The sequence below is a fragment of the Botryllus schlosseri genome, chromosome 2, assembly GCF_051294905.1.
Source record: "Botryllus schlosseri isolate E-star chromosome 2, Bs_hap1, whole genome shotgun sequence".
Lineage (NCBI taxonomy): Eukaryota > Metazoa > Chordata > Ascidiacea > Stolidobranchia > Styelidae > Botryllus > Botryllus schlosseri.
Genome location: NC_137237.1, coordinates 7568639 through 7591829, shown reverse-complemented (window position 1 = coordinate 7591829; position 23191 = coordinate 7568639). Strand labels below are relative to the sequence as shown.

The 23191-nt window shown below is 41.1% G+C and overlaps 2 protein-coding genes and 1 long non-coding RNA gene across 4 annotated transcripts in view; 1 reads left to right on the top strand and 2 right to left on the bottom strand.

The window, feature by feature from the left end:
- LOC145455856 (polyamine-transporting ATPase 13A3-like) overlaps positions 1-23191 on the bottom strand; it is a 47651-nt gene that overhangs the window by 5207 nt on the left and 19253 nt on the right. For both annotated transcript variants that reach the window (XM_080333880.1, XM_080333887.1), the window contains exons 10-25: positions 22973-23140; positions 19465-19575; positions 19345-19391; positions 19181-19287; positions 17190-17271; positions 16686-16767; positions 15605-15780; positions 6851-6919; positions 6633-6783; positions 4432-4504; positions 3661-3824; positions 2935-3053; positions 2628-2708; positions 1752-1918; positions 633-785; positions 475-571 (exon numbers count right to left, since the gene is read on the bottom strand). In XM_080333880.1, the coding sequence (XP_080190006.1) occupies positions 475-571; positions 633-785; positions 1752-1918; positions 2628-2708; positions 2935-3053; positions 3661-3824; positions 4432-4504; positions 6633-6783; positions 6851-6919; positions 15605-15780; positions 16686-16767; positions 17190-17271; positions 19181-19287; positions 19345-19391; positions 19465-19575; positions 22973-23140 (1847 nt within the window). The remainder of the gene's footprint in view (positions 1-474; positions 572-632; positions 786-1751; positions 1919-2627; positions 2709-2934; positions 3054-3660; positions 3825-4431; positions 4505-6632; positions 6784-6850; positions 6920-15604; positions 15781-16685; positions 16768-17189; positions 17272-19180; positions 19288-19344; positions 19392-19464; positions 19576-22972; positions 23141-23191) is intronic.
- Positions 8620-13742, bottom strand: LOC145456330 (uncharacterized). Its single transcript, XR_013920577.1, has 2 exons — positions 12893-13742; positions 8620-12861 (listed from the first exon to the last, which is right to left on the bottom strand). It is a non-coding gene; the product is annotated as an uncharacterized LOC145456330 (long non-coding RNA).
- LOC145456131 (uncharacterized) lies at positions 8689-14515 on the top strand. Its single transcript, XM_080334197.1, has 5 exons — positions 8689-9124; positions 10038-10319; positions 12258-12445; positions 13737-13839; positions 13916-14515. The coding sequence occupies exons 1-5, from the start codon at positions 8900-8902 to the stop codon at positions 14042-14044; spliced, it is 927 nt and encodes a 308-aa protein (XP_080190323.1). The 5' UTR covers positions 8689-8899; the 3' UTR covers positions 14045-14515.

The following is a 23191-nucleotide window of genomic DNA, read 5'->3' as shown; positions in this document are numbered from 1 at the left end:
TGTGTGCGAGTGTGACCGCAAATTTTATAATGTCAGTTATACAAGAAATCAGTGATAAGTTGGTGGTTTCAAACGTGTCTATTTCACCGCACTTTGTGGCAATGCGACTGGTTTTCCTGACTTCACAGAAATGACGATTCCACCAACGTGAGTAAATTTGTACTACGTTAGTACATGTTTTAGATGCTGCGATGCCGCCAATCGAGGTTTCAAGGCTCTCACGGCGGTAAGAAGGTATCAAAACTTTAATTCCGTACATAACATAACTCCCAGTGAAAATGAGCGTGTAATTTTAGTAGGCCTACTCGGAAAAATAGTGTCTCTCAACTCGACTCGAATCATTATTCGATTCGTATTTGTGTCCTGCCGTAATGATGACATCTGCCTCGGAAAACGAACACACATACACACAGAGACACACAAAGAAATATAAATATATGTAGGCCTACATATACGCTTATATATAGTGCTCACCGTATACAGAAATATCAAAGACAAATATTGAACGAAACAGTATATGCAAAGAAACTTCATCATTCCAAACGACGTGACGAGAGCAGCCCGACCCTCCCTTCAACGAAACGGAAGCCGGTCATTAAACAAGGATAACCGATCCGTCTGAGATGATATACCTTATAAGCTTTATGCAGCATGAAATGTCGCTTTTCATAGACGTAAAAGGGGCCACGATGGAAGCTTCAATTTCAGCGATCGCGATACCCGAATGGGCGGCTTTCAGCGCTCCGCTGTCGTTGGCGCCGTCGCCGCACATACCAACGGTGTATCTATACAAGAAACGCGGTTTATATGACCAATTTGATCGCGGAAAACTAAAAAAATTTCCAATTTTCAAAATTAGATTAGAATTAGAATTATAGCTACACAATTCGTCCAAAAATAAATTAGAATTATTATAAGTGAATTCGCGAAACTTAGAAATTGAATAAAGTTCAGTTCGTATCAAATCAGAGTTCGTTCCCGGAAGCACGAGAATGGCAAATGTCTGCTGGATGGTTTCGTGCTATACAGGTCTCCCGCAACGTTTTCAGGAAAACCGGAAATTAGATTGGAATTAAAATTAGATCATAGAAACATTTGCAAATTAGATTGTAATTAGAGTACCGGTATATCGCTTTAATTAGTCTGGTAGGTATGCATATTGTATAATTGAAAATGGTGCGTGTAGCTGCATACGCTTTTTTCACCCTTCCATTTCAATTAGACCGATTCTATCATATACTGTATAGACTAGCTTAAAGTTAGATTTCTCTGCCAGGTAATAGCACAAATTCCGCGGTGTTCTGGCATGGGGGCGTTACGATCATCGTAACCAGATGCGGTCAAAGTTGTCAGCGTTGATACTCAAGCAGAGGTAACGCCGTAAATCTGTACTCAATTACAAGTACATTGTATATCGACATATTCGGGTTTATTTCAATATGAATATACTTTTCAATTGTATATTGAAGTTCTGTACCTACAACAAGCTCTTCAGTTACAGTCTTAGAAAATATATGGAGTTACCGTGATACAGGGACGCTTAGTTCGCGCGAAATTCATCACAACTCGACTTTCGACACTTAAAAATTTCAAGTGGAAAAATTAAGTAGCTTTGCCTACAAAATTTTCAAATAGAAGTAGAAGTAGTCTGAAACATACAGCCACTGGAGTAATTATTGCAAGTATACACAAAGCCTACACTGGAGAACTCCGAAAAGTAGAAGTACACAGCGGCGAAATCGGCTGCTTACTTGGTCTCCTGTAAACCCTCCACGAGATACCGTTTATGTTCCGGCTTCATTCGCGCCAGCACCGTAGCGGACATCAAGACGCGGTTGTAGAGCTCGTTGGAATGGGTTCGGATCAGTTCCAAAGTGTCTCCGGTCATTGCGAGATGATTTCTGATATCTGGAGGATTCTGGAGGAGAAACGGATCGGAAGGTCGTAACATTCGAATTATAGTTAGGAGATGGAAATGACGACACGTTAGGATCGAATTGTGACGCCAGAATCTCAAGTCTTTGAGTTGGTGACTGCGATCCAAAGTCTGGTCACTCTGGTCCAGCATTCGTTAGCTCGTTCTATAGTCTATAAGCTAAACCGCCAAACTGTCAGTGGTATAGGTCAATGTTTCCCCGCCAGCACGTGAACCGGTAAAATGTCAAAATAAAAATAAATTTAGCAGATCTTAAATATCAAAATCAACCCAATACCCAACATGTAATTAAGACAAAAGTATATACAACCCAACAACAGCAAAAATGGGAACTTCGATGTAATGAGAAATTTGCTGCTGTTGTTTTGATATCATACTGGCGAACACGACTGTTTTTGCCGATGACCTATACTATGCGGGGGTTGTTAAACTGGGCCACGGTGAGACGGCAGTACGTCGCCAAGACACTACAAAAGCAGATTATCCTCTGAGAATGACGTCATGAGTGGTTGTGACTACCTTGTCTTGTCATTAGTTATCTTCTTTTAGGCATGCAATATGCTAAATACAGTTGAGCTTGATGTGGTGTCCTTCCAGTCCACAAAAGCGTAAGAACCCCTAACACTATTGCAACTAGAAATTGTGCACGAGTCAACTTAGCGATATGAATTTCAATCAGAAACAAGCACACCTCAACGATTGGCTTTAAACTTGAGAACGACGTTTCTATCGGGAGCGAGGATTCGTCGTCGCCCGCTTCTAATGGTTCCCACTGAAAAATAGAAAAAGCAGTCCTGTACGCAGTTGTTATATGAGACAATTTGAATAGGAGAAAAAGATCAGAAGTATCTCATTTTACATGGTTACACCGTCAAGGTTTCATTCGACATACAGTCGTTAACACAATATTTGCGTGACCTATTGACGCCGCAGTGTATATGGTTTGCATCTACGCCGTACTCGATATATTAGAATCAGAAGTTTTAGCCTCTGCTCACCGATAACGCCACCCTTTTGATTTCTGAAGTGGGTTCGGCTTTGACGATGACGATGTTATCTGCGGGTCCCACCATTTTGCATTCCTTCGCCACGTGTATGGCCGTCTCCAGATTATCACCTGCACGAAAGCGAGTCTCAGTAAACAGTCAGTAACATCACCGTTGTATGACTGAGCATGAGCTATGAACATTTGCTACGATAAGGCGAAGAGGGAGTACAATCAGAGGTCGTCGAACTAGTCAACGTTGATACTCAAGTAGAATTATAAGTTGCAAAACATTGCATAACTACTTCAAATAGAAAATGAAGTTACGAAAGTAAATAATCTCGCGTAGGCTACTAATGAAACTACGAATAGGTGCAATTTTTCGAGAATAACTTCTCCAACTGCGATCCAGAGGCGCTGGTTATTATAACAATTTGGCTCCTAAAAGCGATGCAAACATATCCCAAAAAGACTTCTTCTTTACATAATACAAAGGCTAAAGTAAGTGTAGCTTTAAGGAAGTATAGTTCAAAAACATAATCACTTGAATATGTAGGTATGGAGCAGGTAAACAAAACCCACTATTAACTATATATCCTAAAACGTAGAAGTACTTAATTACTGACCAACTCTGAATACCATATAATGTCTCCCATTATGTGGTTGTAACATGACAAGAATCGGCCTCTTGTTCAGAATTACAACATGCGACGTTTCCCCCACACGCCGAACCGATTACCTGTCGCCATAACAGTTCTGATGCGCGCGCTGTTAAGTTTCGTAATAGTGTCCGTCGTTCCTGATTTCAGCGGGTTTTTCAAAACGATCAGACCCAGGAAACGCAGATTCGATTCCGCGAAGTCGCGTTCGACGCTGCCCACGTCGCTGACGATTTCGATATCTCTGCAAAAATCGATTCGTCCATGACCAGACCGGTACACTCTTCTATGTACCACCTTTTGGGTGTGCATGTGGAATATACTACACTGTACAATGTACACACATTCCTTTCGCGACGCGGCAGGAGATTTCGTTGAAATTGGGCGTCGCGATAGTAATATCCAATCTAGTTTTGCGAAGAATCGATTTGTAATATGATGTAAAGATGAACTGACGCCGTAATGCTGTCTAAATCCTTCTACTTTAGTAGATTTAGGCGGATTCATCTGCTCCCAAGTGCGTCTGAGGGGCAATGGCAATTTAGACCGCGAAACATGCTTACGTATACCATACTTTTAGTAGCTAGGCACTCGAACTGTCACAATATCCCAAATATATCTAGTGAACTGCAAATAAATCTAAAATATACAGATTATATACTACTATACGGTTCAAAGCGAACCGCTAAACTTTTTTCGCGTACGAATCCGCTGTACCGGCGCATTAGTAATATATTGCCAGGAAAATTACCGGCACTTCAAAATCCGTACCCCAATCGTCGACAAAAGTTGACCGAATACGGGATATAACGAAACGTTTTGCGGTGCGCGTCTGCGTGATATATACTTACTTGGTGGCTAATGCCAGCACGCGATATCCTTGCCGAGTGTAGCTCAGGAGTTTCTCCTCGAAATTAGCAGGCACTGAAACGGTACGTATTTTAAATGGTATGAAGAGAATGGATCTTGAGAGGAGATGGACATAAAAATCATAAGTTGGCTACGGGTCATTGCTTCGGACAAGAAATAATCAAGCCTATTGAGAAATCGCGTTTTGGATAACCGATAGGCATTGGCATAAGAATATTAGTTTCGTTTTGAGCATGTATACATAGCTTTGGCAGAAGCCCAAAGCTCGGTGCGCTGGGTAGCTGTTGTTAATAGCTGGCGAACTGCACTGCCTAAGCAGGGACGGGCAACATACATGATAATGTGGTCCATGGTCCCAGTCTGCCGAAATTCCCCACTACTCGCTTAAACGTCAAATTTTAGTGAACGTATGTTATTATATACGTGTGTGCGCAGCATGCGGGAGTAGAGCTTACGGGCAAGCTCGTCGTAGCGAGAATACTGGCCTTATCGGCATTTACCATATATTAATCATGAATTGAAATCTTGATAAATCTGGATAACCGGGCTTATAGAACGCCTCGGAATCTTTATTAGGGATTGCACCGTGTGTTTTGATCAGAGGGAAGCAGACATGGCGGCGCCTGTATGACAATGCTGTTCTCAAATCCAAATTGTCTTCGTCATTATCGGCGAGAAATGGCTTTGAAGTGACATTGCTGCCGTTAAAATACATTCATTAAATACTATTTATTCCTTGTATATGTGGACCAATAGGCGAATAATGTATCGATTTAGCAATCCGGCGCGCCAAGTACCTAATTTTCCTATATCCGGCCCCGTCGACTGGAGAAGTTGCCCGCTCCTGGCCTAAGACAATATGGTTGCCCGGTTTCGCCCTCAATTAGGCTACCCTAAATCAACACAAATTAATTCAATTGCAAAACTGATCAAATTTAGCATGGCAGGACAGAACGACGCCGTGCTCTCTGTAGTCACTACCAGCATTAGGATTAGTCGCAGTGCAAGCTACCTTGAAATAAATTGATGTCCTGTTCAATGTAATTTTGTTATCTTCAAACAAGTTTCGGGGAAATTTGTCAGAAATGTAAAAGACCCAACAACTGGAATGCGGATTCAAACTTGTCGTATGATATATACATATATGTATACTATGCTACTATACTATGCGCTCTTTTTGTCATGACGATAAGGGCAGGGGGTCAGGGGGCGCAATTTTTTTGACCATCGCCAAGGGGGGCGCATGTCAAAAAAGGTTGAGAACTGCTGGACTAGGACGTGGAATTTTGAAACAAATTTCAGCCATTACGGGACCACCGGACTTGGACATGATAGGAAATGAACGGTAGATTTGAACTTTTATTTAAAAAAATTTAATCCCTTCATCCGGCGATGTATACCAGGAGTTTTTCAGCAATGAAGTGTACTTCTACTTTTTGAGAGTTCTCAAATAGGTTAGCGTACTTGTACTGAGTACTCAAGTTGTTTTGTTTTCGAGTCCAAGTCTTTCAAGTCCACTTCCTAATGTTTTCGGCAAAACTATACTTATTTTTGTCAATGTGGATTTTATACAGTAAAAAGTAGTTTGGACATATGGTTACATCACCTGTATGCGTGAAATCGTCATCATCTGCCGAAATATCCCCTTGCATTGTGATACATGAATATATCTTTGAAAATTGAAGGCATTTGTGGTGTCGTTAGTTCATTTTGCATTGGAATGCGACGCCATAGACCAAATCTACTTTCCAAAACTAGTTTCTTGAGTACTTTTCATACCATTAATTTCTTCTTCTGCCTAAAGTAGTCTTACTATGTCTTCATATTGGCTACTCTTATATATTGAAAGGTTTATTGCTTATAAAGACCTAGTGCAGTAATACAGTGTTGTGCTGTAAAGGTCACGGATCCCACAAACACACCATCTGCAAACGCAATTAGTCCCAAGAATGATCCTATTCCCTTTATTTCTGCAGAAGTAAGGGAAAAGCTTAGCCCATGAATCGCGTCGCAGCCCTCGGGTCTTCGTCATCATTTTGGGCAATTTACTAGAGTGCCGAATCTGACTATTCTTTGACCATCTATGCGTATACTATACTACCGTTACCGTGACCATTCACGTCCCATGACATCCGATTGTACACTACATGCGCGACATTATTCATTGAGTGAATGACCTTACCGGTACACTGATTGCATTGCTTGGCGATCGTTTCCGGCGCCCCTTTCACGTAAACATGATATCGATCATCGCCAATCCCTTTTGCGATCACACTCATTCTCCTAATCGCGGAATTGAATTGATACACTCTCGCCAATGCTAATTTGATTTCCTATAAGCAAGCATGGCGAGATGGTGATATTATCGCTATTTAGACCAAAGTTCCATTCCACTCTTACGTCGTCCTCCGCCGCGGAAAAAGCGAAGTTACATTCCGAACACCAGTCTTCCTTGGGTTTTGTCATTTTCTAAATACAAAGCTATCTTGTAAGGGCGATTTTATGCAAGGAATTGGCACGTGAATGGTTAGCGTAAATATTGTACATGAAAATAGAAACTAAAACTCAGGAATACACCACGGTATAAATCAAATACAACAATGTGGGCTCCTCATCGCCGATCCCGCTGTAAATACAGCTTCTTGATAAGCCCAGAGGAAGAGAGAGCCGAACTCCAGGAAGATGGCAGCAAAAAGACCAGAAAAGGACGCAAGAAAAGCGGAAAGACCTTACGAAAATTACTGTGCGGGCGCAAATGACCCAAGTGTTTATAAGCGCTAATAAAATACAGAAACAAACAAACAAATACAACAATGTAATCCAAATGATGTCTGACATCCTGGAATAAGCAGACATGAAGCGCGAAGGAAGGTATGGGCACATGGGGACGTTGGTAGGTATAATCATGAATCAATCACAACCGTCTCTTCCGTGAAGTAACCAAAACAACTAAACTAGCGAATAACTATATACAGAGATATAAAAACGCCAATTTATATTGATGATTGGCTCAATTAAGCTCTGTATTGAAACACACACATTAGGAAATGCTGTTCAGTCGCTAAGAAGCCCCGAGAGCGGGGTTTCTGAATTCTGCAGTAGGCTATATTCTCGTGTACCACCTTTAGGGTGCGATTACGCACTCTTTTCGCTAATAGCATACGTCGAATGAACGGTACACTGAACATGCTTATCATACGCAGTTGTTTGCGTTATATATATAGGCTGTTTTGGCGGCTGTATTTTAAATTATGCGCGAAATTGCAAACGGATAAGTACGTACTAAATGGATGCAAAATACATTGCGGTCACGGCTGATGTCCTCTCTTGTCGCAAAATTAATCACAAAGCTGTACGTGAATAATTCATGAAAGAGCAATTAAGAGCGAAAGAATGTCCTTTCCCGTCTTTATATATTTGTACAAGAGGAAGGCATTGGAATATCCGTTTAATGGTACGGTTAGTACAGATTTTCTTTAATGCATACGCGGCAGTCTGTTAGGTCTGTTTCAGCGGCGGAGTGGTTGCAATGCCAATGCAATTAATAAGTATGGAATGTGGAAAAGCTCAAAATAATATCCTCCCCCTTGAGCTTGAAATACAGCAACGATTGATCACGAATTCCTATTGCATAGTACATCGTATAAGAAGACTGTAAAATATAGCGCATAACTAGACTCAGAAACATCGTAGTGGCGGAAGAAGAGAGATTGTCAGAGATTTTTCCATCTATTATGTTAGTGCTATGGTCAGCTGCTGTACTACTACAGTTTAATAATTTGTTTAGTGTGCTGTCAGATGACGATCATGCTTGGAAACATGCAAACTGACATAGGAAGCTCCGGTCCTTTTTTCGACTGAGTGAAATATTTTGACCTTTATGCTTGCAAAGTGAAGCATGCACGCCATCACAATTTACTATACATTAGTTCTAACGATACCTTCATTTTCAATATATCCTCAGTAGCGTGTAAATCCAGTGATATTTCAGAGAGCCAATTGATTTTTCTAATGACCGTTGCTCTAGCGAGGACTCGACGATGGCGTTACCGGCTCTTGATCAAATTACTAACGTTTGACGGTAGTTCGAGAATTTTATGTTCGTACAGCATAAATTGGCTTTTCCGTAAAATTTATATTCATGCTCAATATATATCGATTCCTTCATAGAAGATTAAATGCCCGAATACCGAGCCAATTTATTAAATCATACAGCATTCCAATGAAATGTAAAAAGTGCTCAGAGAGAACGCTTTAAATCAATATTCAATGTCCATAAGCTTCTTGACAGATTGCTCCCGTTCGCCGTTCGCGTGCAAGTTAATAATATCCTCCATGATTTCATGCAACAGTTCATAACCTGTGTTATCAATTGGATTTCGAGTGCTTGATTAATCTGCAATCATACGTCAATTTCGCGTTGCCCTTATAAATCGATGACAGCTCGATATGGACATCAGACCGTCCAGGCGGCGGAGCGTAATACCGTACAGCAAGCTCAAGAGTGGTTTCGGGTGGCCTTGGAGTGGCATGGCGGAATACAGGTTCTCAGCCGGCGAGGTTAGGACAATTCAGACGGGATACGTACTTGTTGTGCTTTCAGTAGTGCTATTCGCCATCTTGGCCACGACGACTATACTGCCGGCTCTCAACAATCAGTATCTGCATCAAACCGTGAGTTATTCCTCATCTCTTTGCGTCCTGCCGTAATTCAACGATAACGCGGCGCTTATCGGGTTTATAGTACTGTCACGGATGCATACCGGCTGTTGATGTTTGTGGTATTCATGCTGTAATTCATCTGCAATGGTTATTTACACCAGGCCGATATTCTTTATTTTGATTCCGTATCTGAGACTTGTAGCACGGCACACTTCTAGGCTTTTTACGACACCGCTCACGCGGATCATATGGCGAGGAGGAGCCCAGATAAACCTCCAAAATATGAACTCGTACACCGGTGATGCAATATTGCAACTGGTCCGGCCATTTGAAGCTTGACTGCTGAATTTTGAGATGCTCCGGGACTAAAAATTGAGACATTCCCGATAGCTTTCGATTACCCTCCCCCGATTTAGATTGTACCAAACTATTGATATAGATACTATGCGGTGAATAAGCCAGAAGCCTTGAATGTCTGGAAGTGTGCCGCGCTACAAATCGTCAGCTACGGAACAAGGACTATCGGCCTGGTGTCAATGACCATTGAAGTAAAAAAATACCATGAATATGACAAACAAACAACAACCATCCGGCGAATAACAATGTATGATACACGTAAAATCTGACCAGACACCGACGTAACTGAAATCTTGGCTTTAAGGTTGACATCCATAGGTATCAAAAGGCACGATCGTTCCCTTCGGAGTCGTGTTACTTATTCAGGCGCTAATGACAGTGATTATCAGCCTTTAGCGGTGACCTTCCTTGAAACGGCTCACATGTGCAGCAAGCGACAATGTGAATTACATTATGCGGCTATCGGATAATGCCGTTTGGCAATCCATTATTCAAGTCGTGCGTCTCGCTAACGATACGGCCCGCTGGGATCGATCGTGTATATAGTGAATCCGGTCTGAATTTCCAGGAGTGCCGCATCACCAGATCCGATATCGTGCGGTCGGCCGGCTTCAAGAACGGTCACGACGAAGACGTCAAGTTATGTCTGAAGATATACGCGGTGTACCAGACCACGTCGTCGTGGGATGATCCGCGTTACCCCGCAGGGTTTGTCGGGGACGGGGAAATCAAGATTCACGAAGACTGGCAGCATCGAAACGGAATCAATCCGAAATTGAGCGGCCCGAAATCAAATGCAAGACAAGTGGTCCAAGCTCTTGTGAGATACAATGAACTACAAAACGTACAGGTGTGTAGCGGTACCATTAAGCACAATGCGTATCGACAAGTACTCCAGGTAAAAGCTGTTCAAATACCGAATGAACAATAAGGAGGTATGAAGGGGCGTAGCTTGAGTTTCTCACCCTAGGTAAATTGAGACTTACGACCTACAAGACAACACGCACTTATGATACCGCTACACATCTTGTATTATCCAATCTAACTTGTAAGAGCCGAAAATATTCGGGTTCATTTCAGTGATGAGTAGGGCGATTTTTTTACCTAAAAAATGGAAAATTTGATCTAAAAAATCCAAATTATGACTGTTTTTGAACTAAAAAAACTGAATATTGACCAAATTTTGACTTCACGTATGCAAATTAGGTGTTTTCCCCCATAATGTTAAAATTGTACTACATATCTTCATTTCTGGTTGAAACTGTCTGGCCTTACGAAGTAGTTTGGTTTGAAAAAACGTCTTTGGCTTAAAAACTGACAAATTTTAACTTGAAAAAAAACAAACACTAGTATTTCAACGAAATCTGGCACTATTAAGAATTCCAGTAGTTACATCACGTATTATGGTAGAAATGATTGAAATTTGTTGTAGTACAACGAAAGATACTTTCCTACATTCTCGGGCTGAAAGTGTCTGTCCTTACTAAGTAGCTTGCCAAGAATGGAGAAAGAACGTTCAACAGCAGCAGTTGTTGGCTGACAACACTGAAGTTGTGCATGTGCATTTGTGCATTCACTGCTGGTGACGCACCGTGTTGCTTCATTCTGACAATGCTGTCTAGTGTCTACATCACAATTTTTCATCATGCGCTTCTTGATATAAGAACCATGCAATGCCCAAGCAGTCATGCTTCAGTTAGGATATTGTGGTACGTTGACCATAATACCATGTCAACCTATTTGTTTCATCTGATCGTTTATAATTCACAATGAGCAGACAATGGGCCGTCTACAAAGGTAGGCTACAAGCGGTAAAATATCAAATGATAAGTTCATAGACAGTGCAAAATCTACGATACAAACGAAATGCAGAGGTCAAAAAATTTGGCTTCGTAAACAATTTTGAAAAATGTTGACCTAACGCTACAATTTTGACATGCAAAAACAAAATCGCCCTAGTGATGAGCATCGGATGGACACGGATAGGAATCGGGCCGAATTTTGCACAATTTTATGACAGCCGGGCCGGATCGGATTCGGATTCTATTGCAGATTTTGTTATAGATATTTTCTAATTGTTGTAAGTTTTGTTTCGAATATTTTTTGATAGTTCTGACTTCTGACTGGACGTGACTTTTAATTTCAGGTCAGAAGAAACAAAAAAAAAAACGCCAGCTCGACAACCAAACACGGACAGTGAATAACTTGTGATAGGAGTGGTGCCACTCTAAGGTGTCCCGTAAAAGGTCCAAGCGGGGCCTACGATATTCAATATCGTAGGCCCCGGTCCAAGCAAATATAAGTCAGCTAACCCCAACATACCCTTTGTAGAGGCTATGACCTACTAATTGTATCTCAGCTCGGCTGTACGATAAGGATTCTTCGGGATTTTCGGATTCTGAAGAGATTTCTAGGATTATCATGAATTTTTGGATCATATTTTTCGGATTCGGATTCTCAGAAATCAATATGCCAATGAATGCAATTGTAAATTGAAAGACGTAGTTTCACCTCCAAACTGCCGAAGTATTCCAAAACTTGAGCACCCCGAAAAAGGATAAGTGCTTTGTTACTGCAGTGCACAGTGTGTGATATCTACTTATATAGAATCCAAATTGGTCATGACACTCTTCCAATACGCATGCATTGCGAACATCCTATATTTGATAACTGTTGAAGGAAATGTCTATTCCGATCGCCAAAGATTGCGTGGAATACATAATTACACCAATATAAAACACCATTCAATATTGCGTCTGAAATCAATATGGAGTTTTCCATCGTACAGGTGCCTTGCACGCTACAACCGACCAGTACGACGCGCAACGTGAACACGGAGAGATTATCCCGGGAATTGTCGCACTTGCAGAAGACGATAGGCCGACCCGGAATCCACTTGCCGTGTTATTACGACCCGGGAAACCTTGCCTACGTGATAATAAGTAAACACTTCAACCGCGACAGCATCACGTATGGGTAGGTATTTACGTAACGTGTTGATCAACTTTCTTTCAACGAACAACATCCTTATGTGTAATATTGTGAATATAAATTTAATATTTGCAAATATTTATAGCAAATATGCCATTACGTCCATATTTTTCAATTCCCAAGTGTTAAACGACTATATCGATAGTATTCGGTGGCCGTAAAACCGCTTATATAGTGGCGCAGTTATATATAACAAAATAATGCAAGGGACATTTCAGGGTTGTAACCAAGTCACAAGGCTCCGAGTCACAAGTCAATCTCGGTTTTATAGTTTTGACTCGAGTCAAGTCGAGTCATTTTCATTTGACCACCGAGTCAAGTCCGAGTCCAAGTCACCGAGCGGAGGGTCGAGTCCGAGTCATGGTATTATGACTCGAGTCGAGTCCAAGTCATTGTGTTGACTGCCCACAGTGCCCAGTTTACAGTTAAGACTTGTTAAATCCACTTTTTATAACTCTGTTTGGTGATATCGAATGGTTCGCATTTATAATATTCTAATTTTCCTCATTATTAGCAGTTTCTGGACGCATTTTCAAGTACCAGTGCCAATAGACGAAATCCCAATAGTGTGATTACTTTACTATTCCTCGAAATTACAATGAAACGTCGGTCTTGGCCTTCTGAGTCTCGAGTCATATGACTTGGTTCGAGTCATGCGCAATGACTCGAGTCCAAGTCGAGTCAATACACAAATTGACTCGAGTCGAGTCGAGTCATTTCCGTATTTTGAGAAAATGACTCGAGTCAAGTCGAGTCATCTGAAAAACGTGAGTCGAGTCGGACTCGAGTCGAGTCATGACTCGAGTCATTACAACCCTGGGACATTGAATGCCACCCATAAACGTATAATGACATCAGAGTATATTAGCGATGTGTTCCGTGGTGTAAAAATACAATTTGGGACATTCCGAGCCCGACCGCTATATTGGACCGCCGATATCGATAAAACCGATGACTATAGCACATTCACCTATATAACCGCGATATATTCAGCCGATATTCAAGAGATAGCATCTAGCTTAAGGCGCTTGTATAAAACTTCGAAGAATATATTGGAACAGCTTTACAGCTATTTATTTACTTGGGCATTTTATGAATACGTCTCTCAATTACCACGGCAACAGCCAACTGCCCATGTCGAGAACACGACATGGCTTGTTACGCCGAACAGTATGGACAAACTTTTATCTTGGCTTTTATGATATATCAAAACAATGTACGATCGATTTAGGTTCACATAAGGTTCACAAGTGACTATCTTCACTTCTGATTTCAGCATTCTCTGGCCCGGGATTCTGCTGCTTCTGGGCCTGACGCTGATCGTGATAGTCCGGTGCTGTATAAGCCGCTTCAAATCGAAGGTCAGATACTCAAGTAAGGTGGGATCACGTTTCTGAGGGCCTTCAAGACAATTTAAGAAATATATATGTACCAACTGCACTTAAACACACACAGGAAACAAACTCGCTTGTAGCTAGCATTGCACGGGAATCGGGTAAAACCAAATCCGTAAAAGGAGCTGCATCCGACAGAGGGACAGGGAATTTTGGTATGGGAATCACTAGGTTCAATGTCGCGAGATGATACGGCTCTGTAAGCGTGCTATACTGATCACTACGAATTCCACCGAGAGGGGGATACGCTGTACCGCGTTACGAATATTTGTGTATGTTAATATGCCAATTTCAAAAGATATTTGCAGTGCGAATGCGAACCGAAATAGCAAAGACCAAGAAATGTTATGCTTCCGCCGACCGAGTCTGCTTTATCGACCATAAATTGCATGTTAATTTTAACAGTATTCTCCACTAGTGACACCCAGCCATTTCTGATAACAATAAAAAAGTACCAAAGATATATATAGCCTTGGATTATGCACCACCAAATATTATAGACATAGATATACAGTATATACACCTTTTTTCCTACTGTGATTGTACTACAACTGCATCAATAGCACATATTTGAACATTTATATTGCAGTATAGATGGCATACGATAACTCCGTGTTTACGATGCTGTTAGCTTATAGCCTCAACCTTATAACCTACAAATATACCACGCGATCATTGTCTTGTTCGTATACTGTGGCTCTCTTCATCGGGTGTTGGGGCGTTGAACTAGGAGAGACAGCGTGCGTCCTTTCAAAATTTTCCTCAACATTGCGGATAATGTTTACACGCAATGTCCCGTGGTACCCTGAAGTAAAGTCCAACCCAGACGCCTAACTCATTGGTCGGTTTTTGCTGTTATGTGAATCAGCATTACTTCTAGAATCCAAGTATAGAGCATCTTCCCAATGTAGTACATAAGTACATTTCAAGGCATAGACTTATGAATACTGGTCTTTCGCTAAACGATTTAAAACACAGACTATCGAGGGTAAGACAATTCGATGGTTATTGTATTCGTCTTATGCTGATCGGACATCTATCGCTCACTGCTCAGTATATATTATATAGTGGGCCTGCACGCTGTATAGCCCTAGAAATATATTGCAAATGAAGCATCATTGGAACGGATACCCAGGGTTGCAACAGAGTCAATCTCACTTTTCAAGTTTTGACTCGAGTCGAGTCATTTTCAATTCACCACCGTGTCAAGTCCGAGTCCAAGTCCGTGAGTAGACAGTAGAGGGTCGAGTCCGAGTCTTAATGTCGTGACTTGAGTCCGACTCCAAGTCATTGAGTTCACTGCTCAGCTTTGAGTTCGATCCGGTTCAACCTACTTTTTCAACTCTGCTCGAGTGATATAGAATGGCTCGCATTCATAATATCGAGATTTTCCTCAGTCCTAACAGTTTCTGACCCTATTTCCAAGTATCAGGAATGATAGACTAAATACCAATCATGTGATGACTTGACTATTCTTCTATGTTACAATGAGATGTCTGTCTTGGCCGTCCTAGTCTCGAGTCATATGACTTGGTTCCGAGTCATGCAAAATCCATTATAATAATGATTGATGTGAACAATCGTAATGTGTTTAGCGCAAATGCTGGATTCCATTTATAGTTTTGAATTAATTAACCGATCATAACATCTTCTGGTCCTATATCAATTTCTCATGTCACCGCCCCGACTTATCGCGGGAAAAAATACGCGTCAATCAAAGGCGCGCGTAATAATTCGCGACTTCACGCACCCAGTTTGTGGATTTGAACAGCTCCAGATCGATCGGATCTCCCGAAATCTCCCCGTCGATGCTGACAAGCGAGTGACACGACGCAAGGGCGTAGAAGCACTCCTGTCCGATCTCGCCCTTTCTCGGCAGGAGCGCGCTGTCGTGTACGGTTTCCTCGAAGGCCGGTTTCTGGACACCTGTTGAGGAATGCGTTACGTATAATTTTATCTATATATCTGTTATAATAGATGATGATGTAGCCAGACTTATACGAACTACCTAGTTAGATGACGGCAAGCCAACTATGTCCGTACGTACATCAAGCTTGGCTGGTTTCACACTATATGGTTCTCCTGTAGCATTTTCAGGGAAACCAATAATTAGACTGGGATTAAAATCAGAGCATGGAAACATTTCTCAAATTAGATTAGAATTAGATTACTGACATTTAGCTGTAATTATGATAAGACAACTAGAATTACCTAGTTGTTTAAGTCTGCTTATAGTTGTTTGAGGAGAGACGATCGATGTTTTATACTTGAGGCTAGGTGGTGATCAGCGACGTGGTGTGTTCTACTGCGAATCCAAGCAGTATGGGTCCGACCGCGGTCGAATCCAGAATCGCTGCCTAAATGTTGGGGCTTATCTATAGTTATAGGATCCGCATCGACGTTAGGTCCGCGTAAGCGGTGTCTTACAAAAGCCTAGAACGAAAGTGGGCCGTGTTACAAGTCGACGGATCACGAATCATAAAGAAGAATATCAGCCTGGTGTATAAAATGGAAACACCGTGAATACCAAAACAACAAAGGCCTCGCATAAAATCTCATGATTAGAAATCATACATTCTTATATACAAGAATCTCGGCCTGCTGTAAAATGACCATTGATATCGAAACCGCAATGAATACCAAATTGGCCTATAACAACAACATGTGGCTTTTCCAATTATGTAATGTTTCAGCCATCTACTTTTTATACGAGAGTTCAAGGTCAAGAGTTATGTCCATAAAATAAAACATCGTGACTAGAAAAGTCTAGCTTATACTTATATACGTACGGGTGATATTATCAATTGGAATTGTAAAAAATGTTTACAAACCAGAGGATTGGTCGTCGGATGATTTGTCCGAACAAGGTACTACGCCCCAAAGCTTCAGGTCGTTTTCCGTGAGCGTTCCTGTCTAAAAGGAATGGAATATGCGGAATAGATACGGCGCAATAGCATCTGATACATAACAATTGAAGTTCGGATTCCCGCAATATATGTCATGCTGTTTTGGGTGTTGGATGAACACTGGACAGTGATGTGTAGCGCACTTTTAGCGAAAGGATTGTACACGACAACATAACCTAATCCAGAATTATATCATAGCAATAAATCTTACGTGTACTGTATATTACGATGCAAGGTTGTACACTTGTACAGTACATGCGTGAAATACAATCGAGTTCAAAGTGGGAGGTTATAACAATACCGGGTTCAAAGATGCAGTCGGCAAAAGCCGGGGGAACGTTTCCTTCAGCGTGGGTCATCCCGAGATTGTTTACAGTTGCTGTTCGCGCATAAACACACAACACATCACCACCGGAAGTCGATTCATACCTTGTCAAAACACATACAGTCGATCTTGCCGCTGATAGCTATCCTCGGAGGCGAGATGCAAAAGATTTGAGCTTTTCGAAGCCTGTAATTGAGGTATCGTAAGCGAATGCGAAACCGATATGATTGAGGCGATAACATAGTTTGGACAATGGATATACTTGCGCTGACAATGCGTTCTGCTGGAACATGAATATGACACGGGTAAAAGCTTTGGCAGTTTGACTGCTATTAACGTTCGGCTTTGAACGATAGTGACACGACATCGTAATGGTGACGCCAAATTAAAACCATGACGAGATAAAACCATGACGAGAATACTTTGTTAAGTATAAAGTGGACGGTCAGACGGTCAGTCGGTCAGCCAGGTAGTCAGTATGTTTTATTCATCTCACCAACAAACACAACATACAAATTGGTATAGATTAGGAGACTACGGTGGACCTAAAGGTCTTAGATGGTTCTATACTATTACCGAGAATGCTATTACCGAGATGGACATTAACGAGAATGCTATTACCGAGAATGGACATTACCGAGAACGGACATTACCGAGAATGGCCAATGCCAAGAATCTAGCTTAATGCAACGGACGTTGTCGAGAAAATTATACCTGAGATTCGATACCGAATGTGGCAACGCCGTGATGCACACACACGACCTGTTCATATGTATAACATGCCTGCATTGCATGTATTGCATTCTCGATAATGTCCATTCTCGGTGGTGTCCATTCTCGGTAATGTCCATTCTCGGTATTGTCCATTCTCGGTAATGTCCTTCTCGGTAATAGCATTCTCGGTAATAGCATTCTCGGTATTGACCGGACACCGTCTTGGCGTCTTAGATTCAGTCGCCACCCAGCGGAGTTATAAACGAGTAAATACGGAAAGATGTAGGTATATCAAGACTAACGAATATTACATACGGTTTGCAACTGCCCACAAGCCGTCGTAATGCCTCCCGTATTGGCGATACTCGGGCCGTGTTATTTTTGCCATTTTTCGGATTTTGTTTTTGGCAATATTGGCATCGCCTTGAATTCATATTCATAGACTCGAATTACCCATGTAAAACGCTTCAGTCTGCTCTTTCTTACGAAACGGAAGTCACAAAACATGCAGTATCCACATTGTGCCATCAAACACCAAGATTCATATCCGAATTGAAAATGATGTCGGAGACCAAATTCACCCGATATAAAACCGAGTGCTATGCTATATCTGTTCTCAATAGTCGATTCACTATGCGTGCAAAATTACCGGTATTCACACAGGTCACAATACTTGTGATAACAATTATAAAGGGTCTCTGACGTTTGGATTGCAGCCTTTATCACCCAACCAATAGTTAGAAATGATGAGCGACTTTATCATCAACATAATTAAAGGGGGATGGAATTTGGTACATGCAAATTGAGCTAAATGCAGCCTGGGTCGCGCATGGCGGCTATTATGATGAACTAAATGCATGAGCAACGAGCATTGACAACAGGAAAATGCCTAGTAATTGCGCTTAATTTAAAATCAGGGCCCTCTATCACAGATTCCGAAATATGCTGATAACTACTTTTGTGTGAAGAAATCACCTACATCCTGATTGCTGGATTGATCAATACACATATTGGCCATGCATCCAGATTTAGTCACTGGACTTCTTGGCCCTTTCATTCACCTATCATGGACCCCTTGGATATAAGTAGTCTGCGGACCCGAAGGATTCACGGACCCTAATTTAAGAATTCTGATTCACGTGTTTTTTTTATCGCTTCATACAAAGTCCTGCCAATTCTTGTTGACATTTTTATCAAAAGCTTTCATAAAAATCTATATTTCCAAAATGCCTTATTTTTGGCATTTTCAAAATTTCATTTTTGGCAATTTTGGTATTTGGTCCCTGAAATGTCAAAAATAACACGGCCTGGCGATACTGATGAAGGCTATCGTGGCGCGAAGCGGCGATGCTGTTATGTTAAGAATATCTTTCATAGTCACCTTCTCTGTGCGTAAATTGTGGCGATCGTCATGGCAGCCGGTAAACCGGGCGGTACCACGATTGTCAGCAGGTCCAAAACCCGTTTTACGATCAGCCCGGCATCGGCCTATCGAAATAAAACGGTGGATAAAAACACTAAAAACCTTCCTAAGGGACTTCTTACCCCGAGTCTCGACAGGAATGTGATCGTTAATGCGCATCCAAAAAGACCTGTATATACGTTTCAACAGCAGGATAAATATCAACATCAGTACAAAACCAGACATGTACCCACTATACTCACCGAATATAGCCATAACTAAAATGAACTTCAAGCTGTCATTGTAGTGTGTGTAATCGAGTGGACTTGGAGATAGCATTGATTCTATCATTTTTCCCTTTTCCGTGTAAAACCCTGAAAATGAAAGCACCAGAGTACCATTGACCAATACCGGCTTTGAAACACACATCTCATATTGTCACGTATCATATTACGTACAAATAGCTGCACTTGGTTCGATACACAATATACCATAAAATTTTAAAGTAACGTTTTCATATCGTATATGTCTGTGTGCAAAATATGTAATGTGGCGTGTAAATATTTAATGTTCCGTGGTGTTAACAAATAGCATCAGGTTGATCTCCCTACCGGACTTTTACGATCGTTTATTAGTGGAATTACACTCGTAACGTGTAGCATTCGAAACATTTGTGTACAATGTGCATTATATACAGTGTACACTGCGCGCTCTACACTTCGCGTTCTTTCAAGGAAGAAAATAACGGGGCTAAAGTTCAATAGAGGAATTAAGTTCAGCTTAGTTACGAAGCGCGGCCGTTTCAGTGAGAGTTCATTTTACAGCAATAACTAGGGCAGGGCACAATGATTCGAGTACTCGAATCTGAATCGAGTATTCATTTTAACGATTCGAGTCGAGTAGTAAAAGACGATTTTTTCGAGTACTGAAATTGTACGCTTATCGCCACTGAAAGTTAATTTATCAACGACAATTATAGTTTCGATACTAATTTTCACTGTTGAAGCCTTGGAAACCTTGATTGGCGGTATCATAGCATACGAAACATATAGTACAAAGCTACAAAGGTTACTGGACGTAGCATATTTCCGAAGACATGATTATCCCACAGCATTGTCACCAAGTGGAATGAAATCGGTATGGTCGAAAAAATACCAAAGTATCATTTATGAGATGGATAACAGACATTATATTCTTTGTGGTGGCCTAAACAGTACGTGTTTGAACTTTGACGTATTACATTCTGTTATGACGTCATAATGAGTGATACTCGATTACTCGACTCGACTCGAAGAATATTACGTGATTCAGAATCGAATCACTCAGGTACTCGATTTTGCCCAGCCCTAGCAATAACCAATGAATGAGCATGAGCAATGAGCATGCCAAATCACTTTAATGACCTATTGCTAAGGAGTCAAGTTATATGTACGTACATTGTACGTACAGTGCACAACTGCACATATGGCATAACGACAAGTACATGTTGTACATTGTACAAGAGTAATACAACGATTCAGAGTTCCTTCTATGTCATCATATCATATTGTATCGACCGTCGCTAAAGATTTGCAGAAATATGTACAGGTATTCGTAACTCGTGGGCTTTTTCTTCAGCAGAGACGATCATTCGAAACATGTGAGCACGTCAGGTAGGGCCAGGGTTAGGTTGATTCAGGGCTACCGCTAGGCTACATGGTTAGGCTTTGTTCTGAGGTTATAAAATCGCGTGCTCAGATGTCTCTTTCTCAAATTTCGGGACATAATGCTACCCGAACACCAACATTCTTTATACAAAGCGGTACGAACTGAATAACGACAAGAAGAACCAACGTATTTAAAGTTTTGGCACACTCACGCCGGCCTATTGCCTCGAAGAAGATGAATGTTCCGAAGACCCCCCCCCATGTTGTGCGTTCAAATCTTAAACGCGAACGCAAATCGCCAACTATACTATTTTTGGCGCATTCATTCAACCTATAGAAGATTTGTTGATGCACAGCACACGCGCCCTTCCAACCCCACCGTACGCCTACAGCGATCGTAAGATTCGGTCGCGTTTTTCACCGAACGAGATGCACTTTGCGGACGTAATTGGGTAACTATCGCACTGAAAACATTTCATTGCCAACAGTTGATCCGCTAAACGATAGCGGCGATTGGTAATAGGCCATTTTGACGCTCCGTTAAGTCAACTAAGGGCGTTCGATCAAGGTATATCCAGCAGAGCAAATCCCACATTAGCTTTGGTGCGAACGGCCCGAGAAAACTATCACCCACAAGGAGCACTGCGTAATATTCCGACAAACAACATATTGAAATCTCAGCCACTGGTTACCACGAAATCTTAACACCATAGAATCATGACGATTTAGATTCCGCGAGGGAAGCATCCTTATTTCGGGACCGCGATGGTCCGTTGTTTCTGTTTGGTGTCTCACTTTACATGGCGTTTCGATCAGACATGGACAACTGCATGCTAGTTATCTTTCATTAGACTAATTAGAGCGAAATGCCAGTCAGTAATCTAATTATAATCTAATTTGTGAAAAGTTTATTTGCCTTAATTTTAATTCTAATCTAATTTGTGACATGTTTTTATGCTCTAATTTCAATTTCCGGATTTATGGAAAATGTTTCTCGAGAACTGTGCATATAGTGCGAAACGAGCCAAGGTTATGAGATTGAATCTGATTTGATATCAACTGGAGTTGATACACTTTCCAAGTTTTCGCGAATCCAATAATTCTTATTCTAATCTAATTTGGAAAGAATGTCTACCTATGATTCTATTTCTAATCTAACTTGGAAAAACTGCGGAGGTATAATTATAATTCTAGTCCTGATTTGGAATAAACTGCGTGGTTATAATTAAACATCGAATCTAATTGAAAAAAAAACTGACAATTTCCGGGTTGTCCAACTCTGAAGCGGATGCATTAGGCGCATTTGGGTTGCATTTAAAACAAGGCCCTAATTTAAAACGTGTTTTTTTTTAAGGCATGACGTTACGAATATTCAATTGTGACGTCATAGTGGATTGACATTGACAATTGAAAATATAGGGTAAATTTAGCTCCTTTGACGAAATATCTGTACTATTAATGTTGAACCGACTATATTTTGAGGGTTCCGACAACCTCATATCGATATACGTCGGCTATATCTGGTGGTAGTTGTCCGTAGGCTCATACAACATGTTTTTTGGAAAGAATTTACACTTTTATGGCATAATTTTACAACTTAGAAAAAACACAATTTTGTTTTTTTTAAAAAGGTCTTTTTTAAAAACACTGTTTAAAACATGTTTTAAACAAAGTGTTTTAAAACACCGTTTGTTTTAAATGCAACCCTAATTATACCATTGGCATGAGTTAAGCATAAATAGAATGAAGAATCTTGGAGATACTGAACTTCAATATACAATTGAATAATATATGATATCGATATTGAAATAAGCCCGAATACTTTCTGCTGACAATCGTCATTGGTAATCGCAAGCAACTATAGTGGAAACTTGAATGTTTTCGAGCAGCAACTTTAGTGAAAAATTGAATGTTTTCGAGCGGGGGACAATGTTCTCAGTAATGAAACGCCATTACGAAACAACTGAGACGGAATTAACATGCAGAAGTTGAGCTGTGTATAATTTACCAATTTGGACGGTGTACGACACATGCGTCTTTGATCACACTGACTGAACCCATGCCACAGAGTAGGACAGCAAAATTTGATATCTTAAATGGTCGGCGGAGTCAGCTTAGTACGTACCGGTACGGATCACAACGGCTCGCGGGGGATCCGTGCCTTGGTTGGAATATACATCCAGAACTTTCGTACCACCGTACAGAGTGTGTTGTCTATGGCGGTTTTGGTCGTAGTAATCGTTGACGGGATTACTGGACTCCAACGGGCCCTTTACGACCGGCACGCTTTCCCCTGAAACATTAATCATTCGAAGACAAAGTTTACATATGTCCGACAGACTGA